Source organism: Ornithodoros turicata, chromosome 2 (assembly GCF_037126465.1).
Source record: "Ornithodoros turicata isolate Travis chromosome 2, ASM3712646v1, whole genome shotgun sequence".
In the NCBI taxonomy this organism is placed as follows: domain Eukaryota; kingdom Metazoa; phylum Arthropoda; class Arachnida; order Ixodida; family Argasidae; genus Ornithodoros; species Ornithodoros turicata.
Window position 1 is genome coordinate 51,038,879 of NC_088202.1, and position 23,565 is coordinate 51,062,443.

Consider the following 23,565-nt stretch of genomic DNA (forward strand, 5'->3'; position numbering starts at 1 on the left):
TTAGGAGCAGTGCGGGCCCAGAGTCAGTCAAAGCATATGTTTTTTGTACATTAAAGTCCAAGGAACCAATAGGAACCAAGGGTTCTTATTGGTTGCTCTAACTCCAGCATCCTATGTAGAGATGGTCACATTTATACCAGTACCACACATGTACTAGTGCAATTTGCACTGTTGGCTTCCACTGGCCTCCACCACCATAAAACACTGATTCGTGCTCTGCATTGAGAGTTCCGTGGGTGTTGCGATACTGTGGCACACTGATGCCATCCACGATGTGAGACTCTGTTTGCACTGACCCTAAAACATATAGTTTCCTTGCACTGTGCTGAACAGCCTATTTCAAGCAAAACAGCCATCACCAGTTGGGATAGTTGCATGCTTAAGCAAACCTGTAGGAGTGTTTATTAAGGCCCCGGTTTTCCGCTGTGGTAAATTCAAAATTCTGCGGCATCGACTTGTAAGTTCCGCAATTTTCCGCAGCAAACAGTCAATGGTTGCTTGAAATGAGAAACACTTTATTTCCACTGATAATGTGGGAACGAAAAATATTTTATAAAATTGCATAAAGCGTTGCTGTGGCTCAGCATTACATACATGATATCTTGTGTTCTCCTCAGATGCGGTAAAGATCTTCCAGCATCTACAGAGTTTATAGCAACTTAAGAAGGAGTTTACAATACATATCCTGGGGAAGTTCCATCTTTAGGCCAACCTTTTTTCTTCTTGGGCTGCAGGCATTATTTAAGAGTCTTTAAGGGCAAACTCCCAGACATCAAATCAAAGTCCCCCACTGCCACTGCCACTGCTGAACTGCACACGGAAGGGACGCCGCCCCTTCCTCAAGCGAAGTATGCACAGTAAACTTAAGTTAAACGTTATCTTAAGCTGCATCATGGACAATTCCATAAAGCAGGCTTCAATTTTGTAGAGCAGGCTTCATCTCATGCAGGGAAGCATCAGGTGAAGCCCACTTTTGAGGGTGGTGTTCATATGCAGGGAATAGGTGAATATCCAGAATATTGGGTATTCGATTAGCGAATGGAATACTTCGACTGATTGATATTCGGTTCGAATTCGTGAACTCGAATATCCGCGCACCCCTAAAAATAAGGGATTCCGTGAAATTCTGTGCCAAATGAAGGATTCCTCAAAATTTCGCTGAAAACCGAGGGCCTTAGTGTTTATGTGCATGCGGTTTACATGTTATATGTCATGGCACGTAGCAAAGCGATACAATTAAGTACTATATTTTACTAACAAATGCTACAGTACAATGCACGGTGTATAAAACGTATCTTATTCATACAGATTTGTGGTCAGTGGAATGTATCAAGTAATGTTCACTTAGGAGACTTGACAAAACAAGAAACTACAGACAAATGCATGCTTCACTGGTGCATGTTATCTGTTACATAAACTAAACAAAGAATATTAGGAAGCACTAGCTTGATAAGCTTGTGCCAGGAAAAAATAATTCTGTGGTTGACTAGAACACATGAGCTCAAGATCTATATTGTTACCTGCTGCATGAACATGTGGAAATTTAAATTTCAAGATTGTAGTATGGTATCTGAAAATTCTACCATAAGCAGCTTTCAATGTTGAAACAGTAACATGCACACGTAACGTATGTCTTAACTATACAGTGTCCATTTTTAAAACAGCATGAAGATTGTCTTGTTAAAGTCTAGGAATGAATTGTTTGAATACCCCTTTAGCATACATAAACATCTTGGGCATAAAAATTGCAGACCTCATTGAACACACGTATGTGGGAGCACAATCAATCAAAAAATGATCAATCAATTTTACAATGTACAGCATCACAAAGTAACGGCACAGCATGTGTGTGACTATCACACCTGAGATCTTGGTTACCTCAGATCTTTTTCTTAATACTGCTGTGAGTGACAAGTAACGATACATAACATCTTTCAGGTATCACTATTACACTTGAAGTTTTCAACAATAACATTAATTTACACATTGTTGCTCCCATGTCTAGTCATTAATTTGTCTAACCATCAGGTCTTCTATAACACTTGGTCAACACGGTTACACACATGAGGCAGCATTAATGTCTGTCTTGTGTCCTTCCTTTCATTGCTCAGGAGTTCCCGGAGCACTCCTGAAAAAAAGCCTGTTTACTGGTATCCTGAAATGCCGCTAAATGTAATCGGCAGTAGATGACAAAACTTGGAAGTGGAAGTGCTGGCTCACATTTGGGAACAAGAAATGTGAGAATCATTATGGCTCAATAAGCCATCAAAAACTTATCTCAAAACTGAAGTATCTCTACCAGTATAGAAAACTTACATGTGAGAGGGCGTTAACAAAGCACATAGTGGGGGAGTTCTAAAGATCATCAGTACACTAGGGTTGGCACAGTTTGAGTGATGTCTCACAACTTTGGCAATATACTGATGCGCAACATAAAATCAATGCTATAAATTACGTCGAAACAATATGGTCAGTTCATATTTCACAGGTTATGTATGATTGTGCGTACCCAAGTATATACATACCATAAATCTCAGAGACATTTACGCCATTGTTATGTTCATTTAAAGCTACTGCTGTGGTGTCTGCTGCTCATTCCCCAGTGTTTTAGTTAGCACGGTTTTACTGCGAACGTTATCTGCCTGGCATTTTCAGTGTATAGCCACATATGCTGTTTCACGTTGCAGAGATAAATGGGCGCCAGTCCCAGAGTGACTGCACAGATGATAACACAACCAATACGCAGCACCAGTAATACACATTGTGCGAGTGTAATAACCTGAAGTGAAACGTTATTGGAACAACGTTCAAGAACACATGTAAGTTTTAAAAGTTACACATGAACTGAAACATGTTATGTACCATAACAGGTTATTGAGCATCAAATAGCATAGGTCAAGTTAAGACTAGGACACTGTACAAGGAACAAAGTGTGAAATATTATGTGCTTTGAAATTACAGAAGTATTTTGCTACTTATGCTGCATCAATAGCAGACATTATACTTATAGTATCGTGCATTATTTCCTTGTCCGTGCTGCATTTGGCACGAAAGGAATGTCAGAAAACATAAAAATATTTCATGTTGCCCGTAATAATACACACTGACATTAAATGAATATGACAGGCATCGGCCCACACCACTTCACCACTGTCGAAAGATACATTATTAACTAAAGTAGTACTTGTGTTTCATATTTGTTCTAGACATTAATTACTGAAGCAGGCAATGGATGTTCAGTTATTGTCACTCAAGAATATACAAAAACAATGACCTATGTATTCTCCATGAGTGCTTGCTTTTCACTTGTAAGCTCCTCATCCGAGTTTTCCCAGGCACCATTGGTAATTGGAAGGCCGTGAATCTTATGTTTGACGTGATGATCTCGCTCGTCTTTCTCAACATCATTTATTGTCTCTGGGAGGGGCTTCCCAGTTGTTTCTGGTAAGGAAAGGGCTGCCAGTCCAGAGATCACCATCAGCAACCCAAGGGCTGTGAACTGTAGTGCTGGACTTATTTGATCCTGTAATGGAATAAGTGTACCTATAAGGTGTACTCTGTGAAACGCAAGGAAATAGTCGAACCCGCATATATCGAACTCGAAGGGGATCGGCAAATAATTCGATATATCGATAATTCGATATATAAAGCGTTCGTATTTTAACAGACATTCGCGTGTGCCATATTAATTACCATTTAATTGGGATAGTATGAAACAGGAGCTTACCGATCTGCATGAACGAGAACAGAAACTGCACAAACAAAGCGGGCAACAAGACAGTTAACAACATTTATTTGGGACGAAAGAACTCCGTGAGTTGGGCTTGTCTCTTGTTGCGAGCCATGAAGTCCATTACACTATTTTCGATCTTCTCGAGGCCTCCTAAATGAGAAAGTCCAGCTCTTTCTATTGCCCCGCAGCAGCGACGAATGGTAGCGAAAGCCGAAGCGATCTCAGTGGCTGTGGGCATGACATCGTCGCTGCTAACACCTCCCAGTGAGCCTTCATCGCCGCTTGAATCGCCGTCGTCACCAGCAACGTCCGCTATGATGTCCGCATCCGTCATCTCTGCCACAACGTGCACATTGTCGTCGGCGCTTACAAAATCATGTGCCGTCAGATCAGTGGGAACGGCTTCTGGGAACTCTGCGACCTTTCGAAGCTCGTCGTCAGGAGCGTACTCGAAGTCGTCATCGTCCAAGGCATCCGCACACGCCTCGTCTGCAACTGCTACGAAGCTTTTTCAATCAGCGTTGGTCCATCTACGGGAAGGTTCCTGGCCTGGATATCAAGGAACCATGCATACAGCGCCTTCTCGATCCTTTCAAACGCCGGCGTCCTCAAGCGGCATGCTCCCTTGCGAGATTGTCCTGCTGCTTTCATTCTGATGTCCGCCTTGTTCCGAAGAAGCGTAGTCAGCGTGCTCCGTGGGATGCCGAATGTTTCTGCTACCGAAGACTTCTTTTCTCCATTCTCAACACGTCGGATGATGTCGAGCTTGGTCGCGAAGTCCAGGTTCTTCCTTTTCTTAGCGTCCATAGCTGCCTGATTCGTGCCAACTTTCAAATGGTGTCGACTACCAAAGGAATGCTCCGACGCCAGTCGCCACTGCGCACGTCTCGGCCACGCGCTGCGCACGGCCGGCATGGACGATTCCATTGCAGGTCGCGTGCGTGGGGAAGGTAGCATGACCCCGTGATTTCTCACTTCGGAGCGTGTGAAACAAAGCTCCGCGGGGTCACTAACTTCTCCCGTTGGCAGCCTGCCCTCATTTCCAACTCCTTTTCGTGTGGATGACTTCATCCCTAATCTCCAAGCCGCGCTTTGTCCTTTTCATTCGCGAAAAATGTGCGGAAGTTACGAAGGGCGCGTCATAGGATTTTAGCGGTAGTGTGATATAGCCGATGACAGCGGTGCCGGCTGTTCGATGTAGACGTACAGCACGCCTATACATTTACATGCTATTTTCAAGGGGATGTTTCGGATGTTCGATATAGGCAATAATTTGATATAACCGGGTTCGATATAGTCGGGTTCAACTGTATGTATAAATAGGGCCTTGTGTTTTAGGGTTAAACATGATAAAACCTGTTTTACGTCTCCTCAAATAAGACCGTATTTTTACCCTCCCACCTCTCCTGATTTTCAAACACTATAAAACACAAAAACGAAAGGACTTATAAGTGCTTCAGTTTTTACCTGGAATTGACTGTACCACTGAGATTTAGAATATTGTGCAGAATGGGGCCCCGATACTGAGCATAACACTCGTTATATCACTACTTCTTTTTAGCTTGCCACTCCAGACGTCACGAGACAGTATGTAGACCACTGACTATGGTATTGAATATCTAGGATTCTTCGTTTTTGGGTTCAAACCGCTTTTTCACAATAGTTTCCCCCGAACGAGTTTCCAAGAATTCGGGTAAAACCCGATATCTACCCAAAATCCTTGTGGTCCTTTAACTTGTCTTTCGCAGGTTCGCTTGTCTAACCGTCAGAAAAGTGAATCATAATATCAGCAAAGAGAGCTATTTGTGACAACCTATTTGTCCTCTTTTTATGATCCCCTCCTCCAGGAGTCAAAGGCGAGCCATTGTGGAGCTCGGGCAGCTGTGTGAATACCGCGGTCATTCACTGCCTCAGTTCCGAGCGGAAATATAAAGATTCTTGTTTGTCATCCCAGTGTCACAGCAGTGGCTTGTTTCGTATGAAAGAACTGATGTTCGAAGGCTGGAACAACATAGAAGGGACAAATACATACAAGGCCGGCAATCTAGACGATGTGGGTTCGAGTCCTAAATCTGGCTAACCTTTTCAGTGACTTTCATCTTTCATTGTTTCGTATGCTTTTCGTTTCACCCGAAAATTCCCCGGTGACATATCAAACAGAGATCATAGCGCCCGATCTCTCCCCCAAATTCTCGTTTGTAAATACCACCCAATTTTTCCCTCCTGAATTTGAAAATTCGTAAAGCCCGAAAAGGAAGAACCCTACAAATGCCCCACACGAAAGTAGTGGCATAGCTGGACTGTTATTAGACGGAATTCCCTCTCTGGAAAAATGTGAAAACGTCACTCCCTACGAACCAATGAGGGCGCGACCTTACGAAAAGGAATGCCACAGCCGTGCGTAGGGTTGCCACCGGGCCGGTTATTTGGGCGCTCTGCCGGTTGCCGGTAGGAAGGTGATACCGGCAGCATTTTGCCGGTATTTGTGGCTGAAGACCTTTCATAAGGGCTTTTACAGGATTTTCCCTTCAACATTCCACTACAGCTTAAATAAATTAGGAACACACACCCAGCTCCGCAGTCACCAGTCGTTTTCTTAGTTATTCATTATTATTATTATTATTATCATTGTTACTTCTAGCATCAGTGATACAGCCACACACAGGAACATGTTTCCTCGTATGATCTTGAGCGAGCGCTCTCTCTCTCTCTCTATGTGTGTGTGCTCGTCCACCGTCACCCACTTTCCCTTTTCCACAAGTCTTTCCTCCTTTCCCTCTATTCCACCTCCTCACCCTCAGCCGGTATTTTTCGCTACGAAAGGTGGCAACCCTAGCCGTGCGTGTGTCTGGACAGTGCAAATATCTCTGAGCGCCGTCCTCCCACCCTCCTGATAGGGAGAGACGTCAGGCCGCCTAACCCTCGGCAGCTCGGAAGCATTGTTGATCTTTAAAATTCGTTTATTTAATGTCTACGCACTTTTCGGATGAAAAAATTGGTAAAGTAGATTGCTGGCTGATGCCGAACATAGTGGCATCGGTTTCATGGATGGGTTTACGCATGCGACCGTCCCTTTAAACACAGCTGCTTCTTTGAGTGTTTTACATCAGCAGGAGCCCTGACAACTTTTGTCGGCACTAAAATAGATGTGCTCAAACGAAGTAAGGCAACAGATAAATAACGGCATGGAATGAGGACTCACCAAGAGGCTGACAAATGGAGAGAGAATGCCGCCAACACGTGCTGCAACAGATGCTACACCCATGCCAACATTTCTAGAAAATGCACAAAGTAGTATGCCTCAGTCTCCATGCCTCCGTAACGGGAACACACAAGAACTACGACATTCGACCTTCATGAATTGTGACTGCAAAGCCTCATCGGAATTTCATGTTTTACTGAGCACATTAAGTCAAATTCCTCGGCTCATTCCAGGTTGTAATATATGACCATTATTTGCAGTAAATGGTGACTGCAACAAGCTTAACAGTAACATTTATTTTGGGAGCACCTGTACAATACTTCTTTAAAACTTGCAAGCTGTGCCAGTGAGCTGTAAAGAATTCAAATGGCCTATGCAATCTGCATTGTCTTCGATTCACTGTTTTTTCTATTCTCATGTTACTAAAGGAAAGCGTGCATGACTAGTAGCATTGTTGAATCAATATCACAGGCACAGTTATACTACATTACAGATCCTTTCTACTTTACAGCAATACAAATACCACCAGTGGATCTGCTTGTGGCCAGTGAATTTAGGCACAAAAGCAGTAATTGTGGGGAGCAGTGATCTTAAAGGGGCACTAAAATGCAAAAACAACTTGCTCTCAAATGAAAGTCTGTGTTTCAGTGCGTCCAATGCAAACAAAATTAGTTCACACAACGCTACCGTTTAGAAGAAACACGCCATGAAAACAAAGCAGTCTTCGGCGGTAACGAATGGGATGCCCAGGAGGCAAAGATTGGCGACATCCAACGAGACAGCAAGAGAAGCGCGCACATGCCTATCGTGGGCATGTGGATTTGGAACGGGTCCGATCGTAGTGTTCCGTATATGCGCGGCATGATACACACTGCGGCATTTTTCAATACCGATTCACTGAATTGTAGCCCACAACGGTTCTCGCAAATGTTCCACTGACAACATTTATCTTCACGTCCTTCGGACGGCGACTCCAGTCCGCTTCGCAACACGCACTATGTTTTTCACACGGTCTGCTTCATGGCGTGCACATGCAGCATGGACTAAAAACACTGATGCATGAGCTGAAACGACGTTCACTGCTTAGCGCCGAAGCAAGAAAAAGTCCGGTATAATTTTGATTGTAGCTTCGTAACGGAATCAAAGGTTTGAATTATGATAACATATCACGAAATTAACATAGCGTGTAACGTAATTTGAAGTAAACTTGTTTTTGCATTTTAGTGCCCCTTTAAGGAGCAGTGAAATGACATACATTTAGGATTGCTTGAAACCCCACTTAGCCAATGAAGCAATCTATCCAGAGTGTCCATGCGAAATATTTTTGCTCAATGTCATTTTCTCACTGCACAATTTAAGAAGAAGACCTGGAAAACCAGCAGGAGGTGTGGCCTGACCTGCTGCTATGACATAAGGAGCAGAGTGTGACACAGAAGCAGCACAGCTGCCGTGAGCGATCCAGCCAATCAGCACCCCCATTGGGTTCTTCAGGCACTATGTAGCGACAGTATACTCGCTCCATTTCTAACTGGCTCTCTGAAGGAGTTGAGGGGGCTTCCCGAGTGCTATCTGGATCGAGGACACCTTACACGAGCTAGAGCTCACCTATGTATCTGTGGAAAAATGCTTGCTGTTTCTTGTTTTTACCACAGACAAAAGCACAAAATTAGAGCTGTGCGGATATTTGAGATTTCGAATATGAAACGAATATCTGATGCTATTCAAATGTTACTCGAAACCTATTTTCAGTATTCAAAATTTTCGAATACTTCTAATACAGTAAAACCCCGTTAAACCGTACTCGCTTAAGCCGTAGTTCCGGTTTAACAGTAGTTGTGTTGAATCCCGGAGCAGGTTGCCATTCAGCTCAATGTATTCTACGCCCGCTTAAACCGCAGTCATTTTTTCCGTACATATCGGATAATCCGTAGCTGTTCCACATTCCGTGACGCGTGAACTCGTCCTTTCTGTGACCTCGCTCCGCGAGCGGACAACAGCGCTCACGCAAAACAAAGGAGAAAAGGAAATTCCAAGAGGTCAACTTGGGACGTGACTCATGACTACGACGCACACGTGGACGCCCTTCCCCTGTATGACGCGCTTTCCCCAAAAAGAGGAGAGAGTGAAAACTGAAAGTTATCGCTATCGCATCGCGCGTGTCATAGCAGTCTTTGTAGTCTCAGCTCTGGAACGCCCTTCACGTTTACTCTTTTCTGCGACCATCGGTGATCGTCGAATACCCGCAAGCTACGCCATGCCCAAGCAATCGGTAAAGCACCGAGTTCTGACAGTGAAGGAGAAGCTCGAGCTTATTCAAGCGATTGAACGAGGAGTCAAGAAGGCAGCACTAGCTCGTGAGAAAGGATTGCCCCTGACCACTGTTTGCACGATCTGGAACTCCAGGGAGAAACTGTGGAACTCCGATGCAGCAGCCAACCTGAAGAGGTGCCGTTTACGTGCATCTTCCTATGCAGATGTCGAAGAGGCATTGGTGTTGTGGCTGAAGAAAGCAAGGAGTGAGAACCTGCCTGTCAGTGGCCCGCTTCTCGTCGAAAAAGCACGGACTTTTGCATTACAACTGCGACATGATGACTTTGTGTGCAGCAACGGATGGCTTGCAAGGTTCAAGGCGCGCTACAACATTGTTTCGAAAGTGGTGTCCGGCGAAAGCGCGGAGGCCAACAAAGACGGCGCAGAAGCGTGGGAAAACGGACAGCTTCGCCAAATCCTGCAAGACTACGATCCTGAGGACATTTTTAACATGGACGAGTCGGCATTATTCTTCAAGTTGCTGCCTAACAGGACCCTAGCCTTCAGTGGTGAGACTTGTTCTGGTGGGAAGCACTCAAAAGATAGGATTTCCGTTGCGTTTGCCGTCAACATGACTGGGAATGAAAAACTCCCGCTACTGGTTATTGGAAAAGCGGCGAAGCCGCGATGCTTCAAGGGAGGAAGACTGCCGTCCAACGTTCTCCACCGCAACAACGGGAAGGCCTGGATGACTGCTGTTCTGTTTGAGGAGTACGTCCGTCTCCTGGACCGTCGTTTTGCCGCAAAGAACAGAAGAGTGGTTGTCGTGCTGGACAATGCATCTTCGCACGTCGATGTGGCCAACCTCACCGCGATCAAGTTAGTCTTTCTTGCCCCCAACACAACATCGTTGTCGCAGCCCCTTGACCAAGGGGTTGTACGGGTCGTAAAGCAGCTGTACAGAAAGAACCTGCTGCGTAGGATGCTCCTAGCAATGGAGAACGGCAAGACGTATTCAATTGACCTGTTGAGTGCCATCCATCTCCTTGCGTTCTCCTGGGCTCAGGTGGAGTCAACGACAGTGCAGAACTGTTTCAGACACGCCAAGTTTGTGTGTGCGGACAACAACAGTGCTGCTGCTAACACGGTGGAAGTTGAAGACTCATCCTGTGACGACCTCCTTTCCGAGATATTGGAACGCCAGGGCTCTGCTGAGAGTGTCTCCTTCGGGGCGTTTCGCGATGTAGACAACGATGTTGCAACATCTCCCGGGTGGTCTGACGCAGACATCATAGCTGCTGTGGCTCCAACCGTGCCTCCGGAAGACTCCCAGGCTGACGACGATGACACGGAGGAGGAAACCGAAGATGTGCCGTGCCCCACGGTTGCGGATACTGCTCGAGCGTTAGACGTGATGCGCTTGTTTGCAGAAAAAAAAGGACTAATGGAGCAGCTGGCTCCCGGTTTGAAAGACTTTGAGGCCGCGATTCTCGCCGCGAGATCGGTGCACCAACAGTCGAAGATTACCGATTTCTGCAATTCTGTGAATTAAAGCGATATTTGACGTGTTTTCTTCGAACAAACATCGTTCTGTGTGTGATTCCCTCTCTCATTACGAAGGTATGTGGTTATCTCGTATTTTCGGATATGCCGTAGTGCCGCTTAAACCGTAGTTTTGCTGCGTCTCCGCCAGGTACGGTTTAACGGGGTTTTACTGTAGTACTGAAGCGAAGTATCGCTATCGCCATTCTGTAAGTAGGCTTCGCGTCATTACATCCAACAGTTAGGTGAAGCCCACGTTACCGCTATTACGTTACCGCTATTGTTCTTTTGGTGTGCGGCTCCATTCTGCAAGTCGGCTTCACCTCATTACACAACTTCTGTGAGCTCATGGTTAACACTGTACTCTGGACACTGGATGTTCCAGTAAATGCACTCCCAACTTTCAGAGTTATGTTCAGTAACATATGGAGATATGTGCAGTTTCTAAAAAAGTACAGGAAATTCACAATGTGAACATAGAACTGAGGAAATGCACACAAAGCAGGCTCTATGGAACATGTTGACTAATCTCAACGCAGTTCATCCCACTAATGCAGCCTACCATACACAACAGAGAGGAACCCTTCTCTCATGATATGTTATGCTGGGTCACAAGTTTGGAGCAGAACATCATCGAATGAGCACAACACTACAAAATATTTCACCATGAGGTGAGGTTATACGAATTGGGCCTTTTCTGATTATTCAAATTGGATTTCTCTGAAGAAATTATTTGGATTTGATTCGGAGTGCGAGTGAAATATTAGTAAACTATTCGCTATGGAAACTTTGCTATTCACACAGCTCTACACAAAATTCATGGAGGGGTCCCTTTCTAGGCTTCTGGACCACTGACCTCAGAACAATGATCAGTCTTCTCATCAAAACAAAGAGAACAAGCTGCATAAATTCATCACATTACACTTTTTGTCTCTAGCAGTTTATAGCTTGGCACTAGTTGCCTGCTCCAGGATCTCTCTGAGGAGTGGGCTCTGGCCTTTAACAGCATGCTACATCCAAACACAATGCTTCAACCCAAACACTTGTTGACGACAGAAATTGAGCCTCCGTATGCAATAAGGGGATAAGTCGAAAAATCCCAAACCGAGAAAACTGCAAGTGAATATTTGGTGAAGCAATTCCAGGTGTGTTTCCTTGAATAACGCAAGCGCAAAATATGTAACATATATGCATGTGTCTACTCTACATGTATGTCCCGTTAGCATCGTTTCTAGGTGTGTGACTTAGCAAGAAGTGAACAAAACCCAGGAGCATGATATATCCCCTTTTTCCATATAACACTGCACGCACAAGGTTTTCGTGCAGGAAAAAACAGTTTTCATGAGTCAGACTTTCATGGTGACGCTAGGACGGGCGAAGTTACCTTTGTGCAGTGGAGCAGCCTAGATTGTGATTATCGTGCTGCTAAACGAGCACAATCTTGAAAATAATGTTCTGTATGGCCAGCAAAATATTACTTATTAGCGTAGTGCACACGTTTTTTTCGATTACAACGGTCAGTAGCACTGCTGACACGGTCACGTGAGGTAGGAAGAACATGTTTTTCAAGTGGAAGTCGAAGTTCATTTCCGCATTGTAGCAAAATTTAAGCGACGCCATTTGTATGCATGTGTAGAAAAGGGGCCTGATCTGGCTGTCCATCCCATTGACACGCATGCATTTCCCGTTTCTTATCCTCCTATCGCGAGTTAATAAATTGCAATACGGTCCTAAATTTTCTTTGACAGGTACATACTGGTATGTATAGATGTCATTGCAACAAAAATACTAAAAAGGGGATAATTCTACTTATCCCCTTATCGCATACAGAGTTTCAATTGTAGGGGGTCGGAACATCCATGCGCCCCATCACCCAGATCTACACCTGCTTCTCACTATACATACCTCACAACTGTAGGCATGAGCTCTGCTGAATAAATGTAGATTATGGCAAAAGATGCGGCAATACACATCTTGCCCAAAAGCGACAGAATGCTGCAAATGGTCACAGATGCTCCAACTGAAAAGCACAGAGAGCAGAAAACTCATTTTAAGCATCAAGAAATATCTGCAGCTCACCATTCCCACTTGAAAAGTATGACCTCTCATGCTGCACTATGTATCATGTGTTGTCGTTACATAGTAGTGTTTACCTAGATATGGTAAAAGTACAAGGTTCTTTCAAGGTTGACCAAAACTTTTGCTCAAGAACGATCAGCGACTTAATGTAATTGAATAAAAGTTTCAGAGGACGAACTACAATCCTCCTCGAGTCAGCGCCACGTGCAGCATGTGCGGCAGCTGTCATGGCAGAGAGCAGTGTGTCCCGCAGTTGTGGAACAGTGATGCATAATCAGGTTGCTTGTGAAGGAGAACGTCAAACCAGCTCAGATTTTGCAAGGACTACGGGTACAGTGTGGGGAACAAATGACGTCAAGGGGAGGAGTGTACAAATGGTGCAGACAATTTGGCGAAGGACGGAAATGGTGACGAATGAACCACGTGGACATGTTTGTCAGACTACAGTCACACCAGTGAACGTCGCAGGCATTGAGCAAGTCATCCTTGAGAACCGGTGAGAAACAGTTTGGGACATTGCAGCCCACTGTAATATAAGTGTCAGCACCCTGGAGACAATCATTCACAAGCACTTACTGTTCCGCAAGGTCTGTGCAAGATGGGTTCCGAAATACCTCACTTGTGACCAGAAGGGAGCGCGCATGGCAGTCTCTGAGCAGCTGCTGAACCAGCTTCAATTTGATAGGGACAAAAATTTTTGCAATCAACCATCTATGCGATGAAACCTCGATGGATCATTTCACCCCAGAGACAAAAAGCAGCAGCATAGAACAGCGACCCCATAATGCTTCCCCGCCACCACAAAAGCAAGACGCAGCCGTCCGCTGGGAAGTCCATGGGAACTGTCTTCTGGGACATGCGGGATGTGCCATCCATGTGGACTTGTTGGAGCAAGGGGACACGATTAGTGCCAGTACTACTCCACGTTGATAATGGGTGCTGTGCGAAATGCAATTTACAAGAAAAGGCCTGGGATGTTGTCTACAAGGGTCATTCTTCTTCATGACAAAGCCTGGCCTGACACGATGAATTTGACAGTAGCAACCCTGGCTGAAATGCGCTGGGAGGTTTTACCCTGTGCCCCTTACAATTCAAATTTCTCCCCAAGCAATTACCATTTGTTTGGGCCCTTTAAAGAGCACCTTGGAGCTGATACGTTCCACATAGATGAAGCCCTCCAAAAAGATGTCTTGGAGTATCTTCGACAGCAGACCAGTTCTTCCTACGTCAAAAGCATCAAAGAGTTGCCACAGCGATGGCAGCAGTGTCTAGATACGCACAGTGAATGCTTTGAAAAACTGACATAGTTTTGTGCTTCCTAAAGTTTCCATTGTATTTACATAACTAACCGTCTCGGTCAACCTTGAACTACCCTCATAATTATATTTTCTGGTTTCAGTTATCTCACACGTTCCGATGGAGATCTGTTTGCAGAATATTTTGCGGGATCTTAATTTTGTGGTACGCCCTCGTTGCTGTTGACCCATGAAGCACTCATGGCGAGGTCTGGGATAGTGGCAGACATGCCAGGCTTGCATGCATCCCCACCACCAATGTGCAGGAATGGAACATTAAACACGAGCAACTGAAGTCACCACTGTGTGTGGAACCGGTGTTCAGCAGTTAAAAATGTCGCAAGGTGTGTTATAAAAGTTAGGATGCTGCAATACACTGCCTACATTGAGACAGTCTAAGAACGTAGTAGAACAACGTAGCATATTTTTGTGGCTACTTTATACATCGAGACACTTCAAATTTGTGAGTCTTTCTTTGTTACAAACTTCAATATGTGTAGTTTTCAGTATCGCTACCAATGCATTCTCGGACTTTAATTTTGCACAGACATAGAGGTCACCAAATTTGCAAAACTTACTACTTTTACAGTATCAGGGAAGGCCTGACGGCAATTCCAGATATTTCTACAGAGTGAGCAAGAAGTTGCACACTTAATGATATATAGTTCTGACGGGCAAATTGGTCAAGTATGCTTCCATATATGCAACTCCACGTGGATAGCATATATATACAACTTTCAACTCCACATGCAACTCCATATATGCAATTCCACATGGTGCTAGCATTGCATGCAGCCAGGGCATCTGTATTCTGGTATGTAATGAGAACTGCCTATAATCATTCACTGTCAACTTTTTCGTGTGTTCAGCAAAAATGATTTCTGGCAACTGCTGCATGAAGGGCTAGTGACCCGCATCTGAGGGCTCCGTGGGATGTCCAGCGAACATGACGTAGGCTACACCAAAAGTGTGCCGGTACAAGCTGAGCCCAACTTCATTGTGGACAACTGTTTGGTTGCTCCAGATGCAATGACACTGACAGGATCGGACATCACGCGTTTCATAGGCACTTTTGATGGGCTTGGTCTTTGGTTAGAAGCAACAATTCAGGAATGGTCACGAAGGATGCCAAACCCAGATTTTCATGCACAAACGACGGGCCTTTTTTAGTGCATGATGTACATCAGACAGCACAATATGCGTGACAGCATTTGCAGTTCTACGACATTGTTCACAACAAGTGGGATCCTGTATGGGACAGAAACCTTCCAGTAAGCATAGACTAGTGGGTGCCTCTGGGACAACGTAAGGATACTGCGTCCTGAAGTCACGGTTAGGAAACAATGTAGGCACAAATATATCGTGTCATGCGGGTCCCTCGCTGTGTACACGGCAGTCAGAGCCGTTTATGAGGAGAGTTTGGCCATTCTCTGATCTTCTGCCGCCCGGAGAAGGGGAGCCGCCATGACGTCACAGCCGTCATCGCTCCGCCCACTTCAGCGGGATGAAAGGCGGGCTGCGGCTGCACGGGGGATTTCGCGGATGTGCCTCGGCTCCAAAATGGCTAGAATGGGAGATTTCAAGGTGATAGCTCTGATCCAAAATGGTGTCACTGGCCTTGGCACCACCCATCTTGTGACGTCAAATGGCGCTCTTTGGGGCAGGCTCCCCACAATGGCCGAGCTCTCCTAATAAACGGCTCTGACGGCAGTTAACTGCGAGGAATTCAGTCACTAGATATGCGTTTCTTACCTGGTGTAAATGTGAACATGTAAACCAATTCAAACTTCCATTACTGCACTTCTCTTTTTCACCCAGTATTTTCCTCGTGTCAGATATCATCGAAAATAGTTCCACCAACAACTGTGGTTTCTAGCTTTCCAAACAATGGCCATTCTTTCTCGACGAATTTCGAAAAATGTAGTCGCCGGAAGCCGTACATGTAGCTGACATTTCCGTAAAATTTTGTGCGGTGCAACAACCTACCGTGTGAGAGCACGTGCAGTGCGATGCAGGACAGTCCACCAAGGAGCATGACAGCACATAATGAACGCCTCCTGCCAATGAAGCCCAATAGCCAAGCAGTGAGGAGGTAACCGGGCACTTCAACTAAGCCAGACAGTGCCGTGTTGAGGTAGAGGTTGCCACCCAAAATGCTTGCAGCCATCGTGAGTGCATAGTACGATACTCCATTTACCATCCTACACAATACATAACAATCTCTCTATATATATTTTTAGGAAAATGCAGAGCTTATTAGAATCCATTAAAATTGCTTCAGAGAGAGCAAACAGAAGACATCATTTATTTCCATATTACGAGAGGTGCAATACTTGGAAAAGACGCTTAAAGAAGCACAGAAAGCACCTCAGTCACTACCCTCTTTTTTAAATCAAGCCGTTATCCTGGCATGCAAAGAGCACATCCATCCCCGCTCACTATGGCTCCATGAAACACTGGTTCTCCTCCCTGGCTTCCCGAGCATTCACAGACATTCCCTTCAGGCCAACACATTGTCCCGCGTAAGTGGTATAGTGTCCAACCAAAACATACACTGTCAATCTTATCCTTGGCATTCCTGTCTCCCCGCCAAAAAATAAACTAAATGGGGTGTCTTCAGAGTAACTTAAGGAACAAGCACAAGGTACTTGCAAAACGCATTTAAGACAACTAGACTGACTTGAGATGAGTACGTGTTTCAGTTAAGTTCAAGCTTGATGGGAAGGGGAAGTGACCATGTGGAACATTTTCACCAAATGTTGTCTGATCCCTTCAATCTTCCCTGCTTAATCAGACTCAATCACCTCTTTTATAATGCAATTCATTTTCACAAAAATGGCCACAAAAATTGGCACAGCGCAGAGTGGCATGGTTTGATCCCTGTTATCGGCACTTGGTGACTTTTTGTCAACCGCTGTCCTCAGGCTATTGCTTGGTCATTGCTCAGGCTTAAATGTTGTATTTGTCCTACATGTTGATTCAGCCCCTGTAATTTATGTTTGTGCATCGGTAATTGCTTCCTGTTCAGTTTTTATGTCTGCCCATGATTGTGAGAGTGCCTGGAAGGTAATGTAGGAGAGAATTCAGCCAGAGTGAATGTGTGACTTTCTAAACAATGTCTTGGTATGTCTTCGATTCCTGTCTTTAGCACTCACTGACTTCTCGTAAACTGCAACCCTCGTATCACTGCTTGGTCCTTAGCGATGCTTAAATGTAGTATCATACTTGTGTCGCACTTAGTTGTGTAACCTGAAGAAGTGCAGTCTCTTGCACGAAAGTTCTTGTTCAAATAAATCTTAGTTGCTCCTAACCGTTTTTCATGTTACGTGTGTGATACACATTTGGCATACATGTTGACTTAGCCGCTGTATTTTAAATTACCTTGAAGGAGTTGCGGGGCTTCGAGAGTCTTGTTTGCATTGCTAAATAGGGCAACGGCATAGAGTCACGCTATTTAACTATCATGACCTTATGATTTGACAGTCCCCCTTTTGCCTTATACCAGTACTGAAGGTATGTCCATGTTGCACAATGCTAAATAGCGAAAAGTCCCAAAGAAATGCTAGCTCCGAATTTGTGGATGTTTGGGAGATTCAAATAACATTAATATCATTTTGCAGGATGCCTTACAATGCAATATGAAAATTGCCACATTGACGTTATGCATCATGCAGTAGCGACTGAATGTAACAAGTATAATGCGGAAAGTGGCAGATCCAGCAATCGGTTGAAGGTATATTGAAGCAAAAGCATCAAGTCTGCAGCCACCAATATTTTGAATAGAGACTGTTCTTCCACTGGGAAGAACAGCCTCTGTTCAGAATAGTGTCAACTCCCAGCCTGAGCTTTTACTCTAAGATACAATGAGCTTTTTGTGAAGTCCTTCGCACACCTAAACAGCACCTAAAATCGAGACACTTCTTCCACCAAAGAATGAACAACGTATATTTGTTATGAAGTCCCATCAGACAGCCTAATGTTGCATAAGACCTTTCCTGCAAACCATATCTTACCAGAGGAATATCTGAATCAATGTCTGGTTCCGCAGTGTTCTGTTGCTGAGCAGCACCTTAGGGTGGCTTGCCTGAAGCTTCATTTTGTGCTCTTGAATGTCCCAAGAACGAGGCAAGCCATTAACGGAATTATTTCCCACAGCTATGCGGTACAGGACCGCCTTTGCTTCCTGGCGCTGACCATGAAGTATCAACCACCGTGGGCTTTCAGGAAGCCATCTAAAGTGTGAGTAATGCAACAATTATGGTTCACAGGTGAAATTCCATTTGAAAAATTTTGACCGTATTTCTTCATGCCCCTCACTAAACTGAACTTTTAAACTCAAACTAAACTAAACTAAACTAAAACTCAAGTTAAACTAAACTCAAGTGACTTTTGGCTAGACATTCTGAAACTTCTTCAACACTGCAATGTGATATCAATTGGATCCAGACGCATCACACACGCATAACATTGCACTGGAGCAGCATACACTGCACTAAACTATCAACACATAACATGGTGTAAGTTTTCTAAATATGTCACCAGCCATACACATTTGAAGTCTTGCATGTTTGTATAATTATGCTTCCTTGAAGAGGTTTCTGCAAATATAGTCAGAGAAGCAGACAAAATGGACAAATACCAGCATGAGATAAAGTTCTAGTTATCTATGTGCCAGTTAATAAGCAACAGTGGTTGCATGCCCGAAGCGATATCAGTCAAGTATCACCAAGCACCCAGCAAGTTATCTTGAAGGAAGTATGTATTTAAACACATACTACATTCAAATGCTAGGACGTAACAAATAGAAAGCGTCAGTGACGATATTGCCATTCAACATAGGCAATACTGTGGGATTACCTGGATGAATTACATCAAACTGCAAAAAAGAAAAAAGCTGCTGCAGCCGGAGAGTTTAAAGCTGTCTAGGCACGCTTTATGTTGACATGGAGGTGATAGAAGATGTCAAAGAACAGGTATGAGCATCTGAGGGAGAGAGTTTGAGAAGTGGCGGCTTACAGAGGGCAGATCTCAAAAAGAAGGAATTACAGATGCCGGCCAAGGAAGGCAGTATAACTACAGACAGGAAGCCTAGGAAAGTAAACTGAATTTTGCTGAGAAAGGAAAATGTGATGCATGACTTCTGCCTGAACCACATTTGGCCTCAACCATCATATTACCTTGCATACTAGACTCACACACTATGCTTGCGCAGCATGGAAATTTAGATATCTAATGACCTCCAAATCCAAATTTTGACTCGCTACAAAGGAACTTCCATGACTTCACACAAAATTAGGCCACATGTGCCTATGTTTTTTAGTACCCCTTGCCATACATTGCATCAATGGAAGAAACTGTGTAACTAATATACCTAATGGGATGTAGCACAAGACAGTGAGGTTTTAGCCCTGTTTCAGCAGCCGGAAATCAAAAAGTATTACCAGTTCACAGTAAAGGCATACAAGGGTGCCATTACAGACTTACATGGACAACGGCAGGCACAAGAGACCGCTGAGTGATGTGGCCACAGAGTAGTAACGCCAGTTTGGGATGTAATATGCCAGTGCTGCATGCAGTGCGATGCCTACAGCAAAAAATCCAGGAAAGAGAGTTCCCAGCAGGGCCCTACGTGATGGCCCCACAAGCTCTGTCATTAGAACAAATGAGACCAGGGCCAGAGATGCAGTTGTGGTGCCAGTCAAGAAACGACATGCTGCATGAAGGTATAAACTGGGTGCCATGGAGCCAAAGAAGCTGAAGACAGACATCAGCACTGTTGAGTACAGGAGTGTGCGACGGCGTCCGATGCGATCTGAGAGGTAGCCAAAAGCGAAGGCCCCAACCATGACGCCTGTCATGAAGACAGACTGCACGATACGTACCTGGTATGCTCGGCTACAGACCAGATCCCACTGAAAGAAAGATCGTATGTGAATGTAGGTCACAATCCTGAGTGTGCAGTTCATCAGCTTGTTGGGAACCATACAAATAAGGCATACTGTCAGTTGGGTAGCGTTACGGTTGCCACTACTGTAAAAGCCCTAAACGTTCGAGGGACCCTAACTTTCATGAATCCAAAAATTCTCACACTTTTAGGGCACGTGAAAATTTGTATCAAGATTTGACACTTTGCAAAATATGCTGGAATCACAAACTTTAACTTTGCAGTTGGCTGCATAGGTTACGTGCAATGTTTATGAAGTGTGGTACGGGCAAGGTTGGGCTTAATACTAAGTAAGTCAATCAAGTCAAGAAGTCATTAGCATGCAGATTTCATGAAATTCCACGAATGTGTGCCCTGCGCCGATTTATGAAGGTTGCAACATTCAATGGTTTTATAGCATACGGAATTGAGTGCTCAATTCCAGTACTTGCAAACAATATTGTTCAAGTTATGTACAGCATTACTTCCAGGGTTTCCATGATAATCAAGTGTTAAGGCATTGCTAATCAAGATTATGTATGCTGTATGGGCAATACAACTTTTGGAGTCACTCATACTATGCCATGACAAACTTTTTGTGGAATTAAAATTTTGTGCAGATTTCTTCTGCTTTCCCCTGCACAATTAGTGAATGGGACTAGAAGGTGGCAATTTTGATAAGTTTTAAAAGTGTTGATTCCTTTTTGAAAGCTTTCGAAATGCACTTGCATTATGTTATGTCATTGTGGATATGTTACACTGCCTGCACCTTTTCCTTCTTTTTGCATTGTGTCAGCTATCCTATTGTAGCTTTAAGGCTGGTGGTATATTGTAAATAAATAACACATCCTGAATATTATATTAAAAAATTATAAAACTGAGTAAAAAACAAGTCATCTGAGGTTATGTATTTGTTGATGTAAGGTTGGTTTGTTGACACAGGTTGTTGATTGCAAAGTTAAAAAATGCACCTGGTATTTACTGATGAACTGAATTTGTGACTTGTTCATTAAGAATTTCATAACTACAAAGATGGATGCACAAGGATTAACTTGCACAAGTGAAGTTTGTGCATGTTTTTTTTCCTTTTTTTTTTTTGTGACAAGCTCAATTTACGTGCTAAAAAGCATACCATCTAATGTGCATGCAGGTATATTTAGAACATGTCCTTCTTGTTCTTGTTTGGAAGTCAATACCAAAGACAATTGTTACATAAAGGACAAATTTTGTGGACAACTTCGGTCACCCAGAACATACTTTGTAGTTGCATAATTAGTCTTTCTTGTCTGAATCTCTCCCATTGTCACATCGTTGTTGGCTGACAATGAACTATTGCAATTGTTAACTTTTTCTTTTCATAGGGCCTTGAGCACCTGTGCAGTGTAAATAGGTTTTTGACATTGTGTTTAAATAGACGCTTGGTTTGTGTGCTTCTACTTTGTCTCTCGTCTCTGTGTCGTGTTCCTGTTTCATGGTTTATTTAGCTCTTGTAGTGGTATCTCAGTGATTAGCACTACCGAAAACAAATATTCCATAGAATAACAACTCTATTTTCTTTTTTAAGAAATGCCCAAATAGTGAATAACAAATGCACACCTCTTCTGTAGGGGTTGTACGTGCAGACATCACTGTGACAGCGCAATGAGACATGGGAAAAATTAATACAGACAAGATGACATTTATGTTATTTTCTGTCCACGTGTCACTGCGCTGAGAGAGCTGTGTATACAAAGGCTACCAACTACACCAGCTTCGCACCTTGGTAGCCTCGAATGACTAAATTGAAACTTTGTTATGTGTTCATTCTGTTAAGTCTGCATCAGTGGCGTAGCCACAGGGGGGCTAGAGGGGGCTCGAGCCCCCCCTACCTGCCACGGACCGACCCACGGAAATCGTGCAAATCCGAGAAGAAAATAATATATATATGGGGGGGGGTGATAGTGTGACGATCGCGAAAGTTCTTACAGTTCATGGCGTCTAAGCAGCACTCTTGAATGGTTTTCAAGGTATGAGCTTTTCAAAATCCTTCCAATCACGTGACACCACCTCATTGGACATGACAGCCTATAACATGTAATCGTATTGTGCATGTCCAAATAAATTATTTTCGTTCTGGTTTTGTTAACCGCATTTTGCGGCGTGCACGAGTATGTGTATGTTGTCGCGCCCAGGATCAGCGGCGGGGGGGGGGGGGGGGGCGAGTTTTCGTATCGAGCCCCCCCTACCTTGGAGGTCTGGCTACGCCACTGGTCTGCATATCTGCAGTTTCATGTTGGACAGTGCAACAATATCAAGTTTAAACAAGACATTACTGCAGCAAACATATAGTAAAGGAATAACAGCAGATGCTGTGTGCCAACAATAACAGTACTAATGTGTGTTGTAGTGGATACTTAAAATATATTGCTTTTCAGGGTGGTATGTGCTAGATAACCTCAAAGCACAATTAAGAAACTTATTAACTCGAGATTGCTAGGGAAAAGTATCTCGCTGTTTAAAACATAAAAATGTAAGGGAATCCCTTACGGTTTTGCAGGATGAACAGGAATGACATTGTTTTTCAATTCAAATTTAGAGATTAGTTGGAAAGTCTATGGCATGCGCATGATGTCAATATGATGTTCGTCATGCCGTCTTTGTCTGTTCGAGCTGCAGGATGTGCATAATTGGGAGCAACACCTTGTCAAGCTCTCCGTATTGTTGTTGTTCCATTTCACGTACGTATTCCCGTTGCGACAGCGAAATAAACAAAAACAGCCTGCGGATGTCACCGATTACAGCTCAAGGAGGTTTACAGCTGAACCCACATTGACGCTTTTCATGCCGGGTATCATGATTTCCTGTGCGCCATGTACAGGACGTACAGTTAACCGGTAGTCAGGAATGAAACTGCTAACTCTAAAACACAGAAGAAAATGGCTTACCTCGGTTACTATGGAGGTGAACGATGACACATAAGAAGGGCCCTTGCAGTTGTTATTGTTGTCGCACGTATTTCTAGTCAACTTATTTGAATCCCAACACGTGTACTCAGGGGTTGCCCCAGTGAAAACAATCTGCAGCATCTGTCCACTTACAAACACACCACCAATAATAGATGCGTAAATAAAATATAATACTTGTTGCGGGCCAATCTCCCCAACAATGTGAAAAACTTGGTCGACATCCATCGCACAATATTCTACACGTATGTCACGTACTTAAACGTCATATGTAAATACTATGCCCGCAACATAAACCGTCGGAACTGGGCAGCGCCATGATAGCCTCCTCTACGAAATAGGCGAGCCTTCTTTTTCAAATCCATTGACTCTGTGTGGCGCTAGCTGTCATCCAGTTTTAGATCTGTGACCAGCGCAAGGCGCGTAGTGACCTAGTCGAGACAAAGTTAATTTTGCAAGAAAGCTGCAGCATATAGAAATGAATGTATACACTGAATTATGGTGGGGTAGAAAGACGGGTGTGCTTGCCGCCATGTTGAATGCATGGAATGCGCGATGCCCCTGTTTTGAAGCCTATACCCAGTAAACCGTATATGTCC

General features: G+C 44.1%; 1 protein-coding gene across 2 annotated transcripts; it reads right to left on the reverse strand.

Annotated features, from left to right (window-relative positions):
* Positions 1-494: 494 nt before the first annotated feature.
* LOC135385387 (solute carrier family 22 member 15-like) lies at positions 495-23,358 on the reverse strand. Of its 2 annotated transcripts, XM_064614673.1 has the most exons (8): positions 22,949-23,320; positions 19,984-20,013; positions 19,586-19,913; positions 18,115-18,333; positions 16,088-16,302; positions 12,633-12,747; positions 6,936-7,008; positions 495-3,523 (listed from the first exon to the last, which is right to left on the reverse strand). In XM_064614673.1, the coding sequence occupies exons 3-8, from the start codon at positions 19,867-19,869 to the stop codon at positions 3,275-3,277; spliced, it is 1,155 nt and encodes a 384-aa protein (XP_064470743.1). In that variant the 5' UTR covers positions 19,870-19,913; positions 19,984-20,013; positions 22,949-23,320; the 3' UTR covers positions 495-3,274. The 2 variants fall into 2 exon arrangements, with proteins under 2 accessions (XP_064470743.1, XP_064470741.1); XM_064614671.1 differs by having other exon boundaries at positions 19,586-20,013; positions 22,949-23,358.
* Between the last annotated feature and the right edge of the window lie 207 nt (positions 23,359-23,565).

Bases quoted from the DNA above. Each gene is read 5' to 3' on its own strand.
- LOC135385387 (XM_064614671.1), bottom strand. From the start codon at position 23,194: ATGGATGTCGACCAAGTTTTTCACATTGTTGGGGAGATTGGCCCGCAA. The intron at 20,014-22,948 runs GTAAGCCATTTT...TCTTTCTTTCAG, and splicing joins TCACCTCCATAGTAACCGAG to TGGGATCTGGTCTGTAGCCG. The intron at 3,524-6,935 runs GTGAGTCCTCAT...ATTCCATTACAG, and splicing joins CTCCATTTGTCAGCCTCTTG to GATCAAATAAGTCCAGCACT.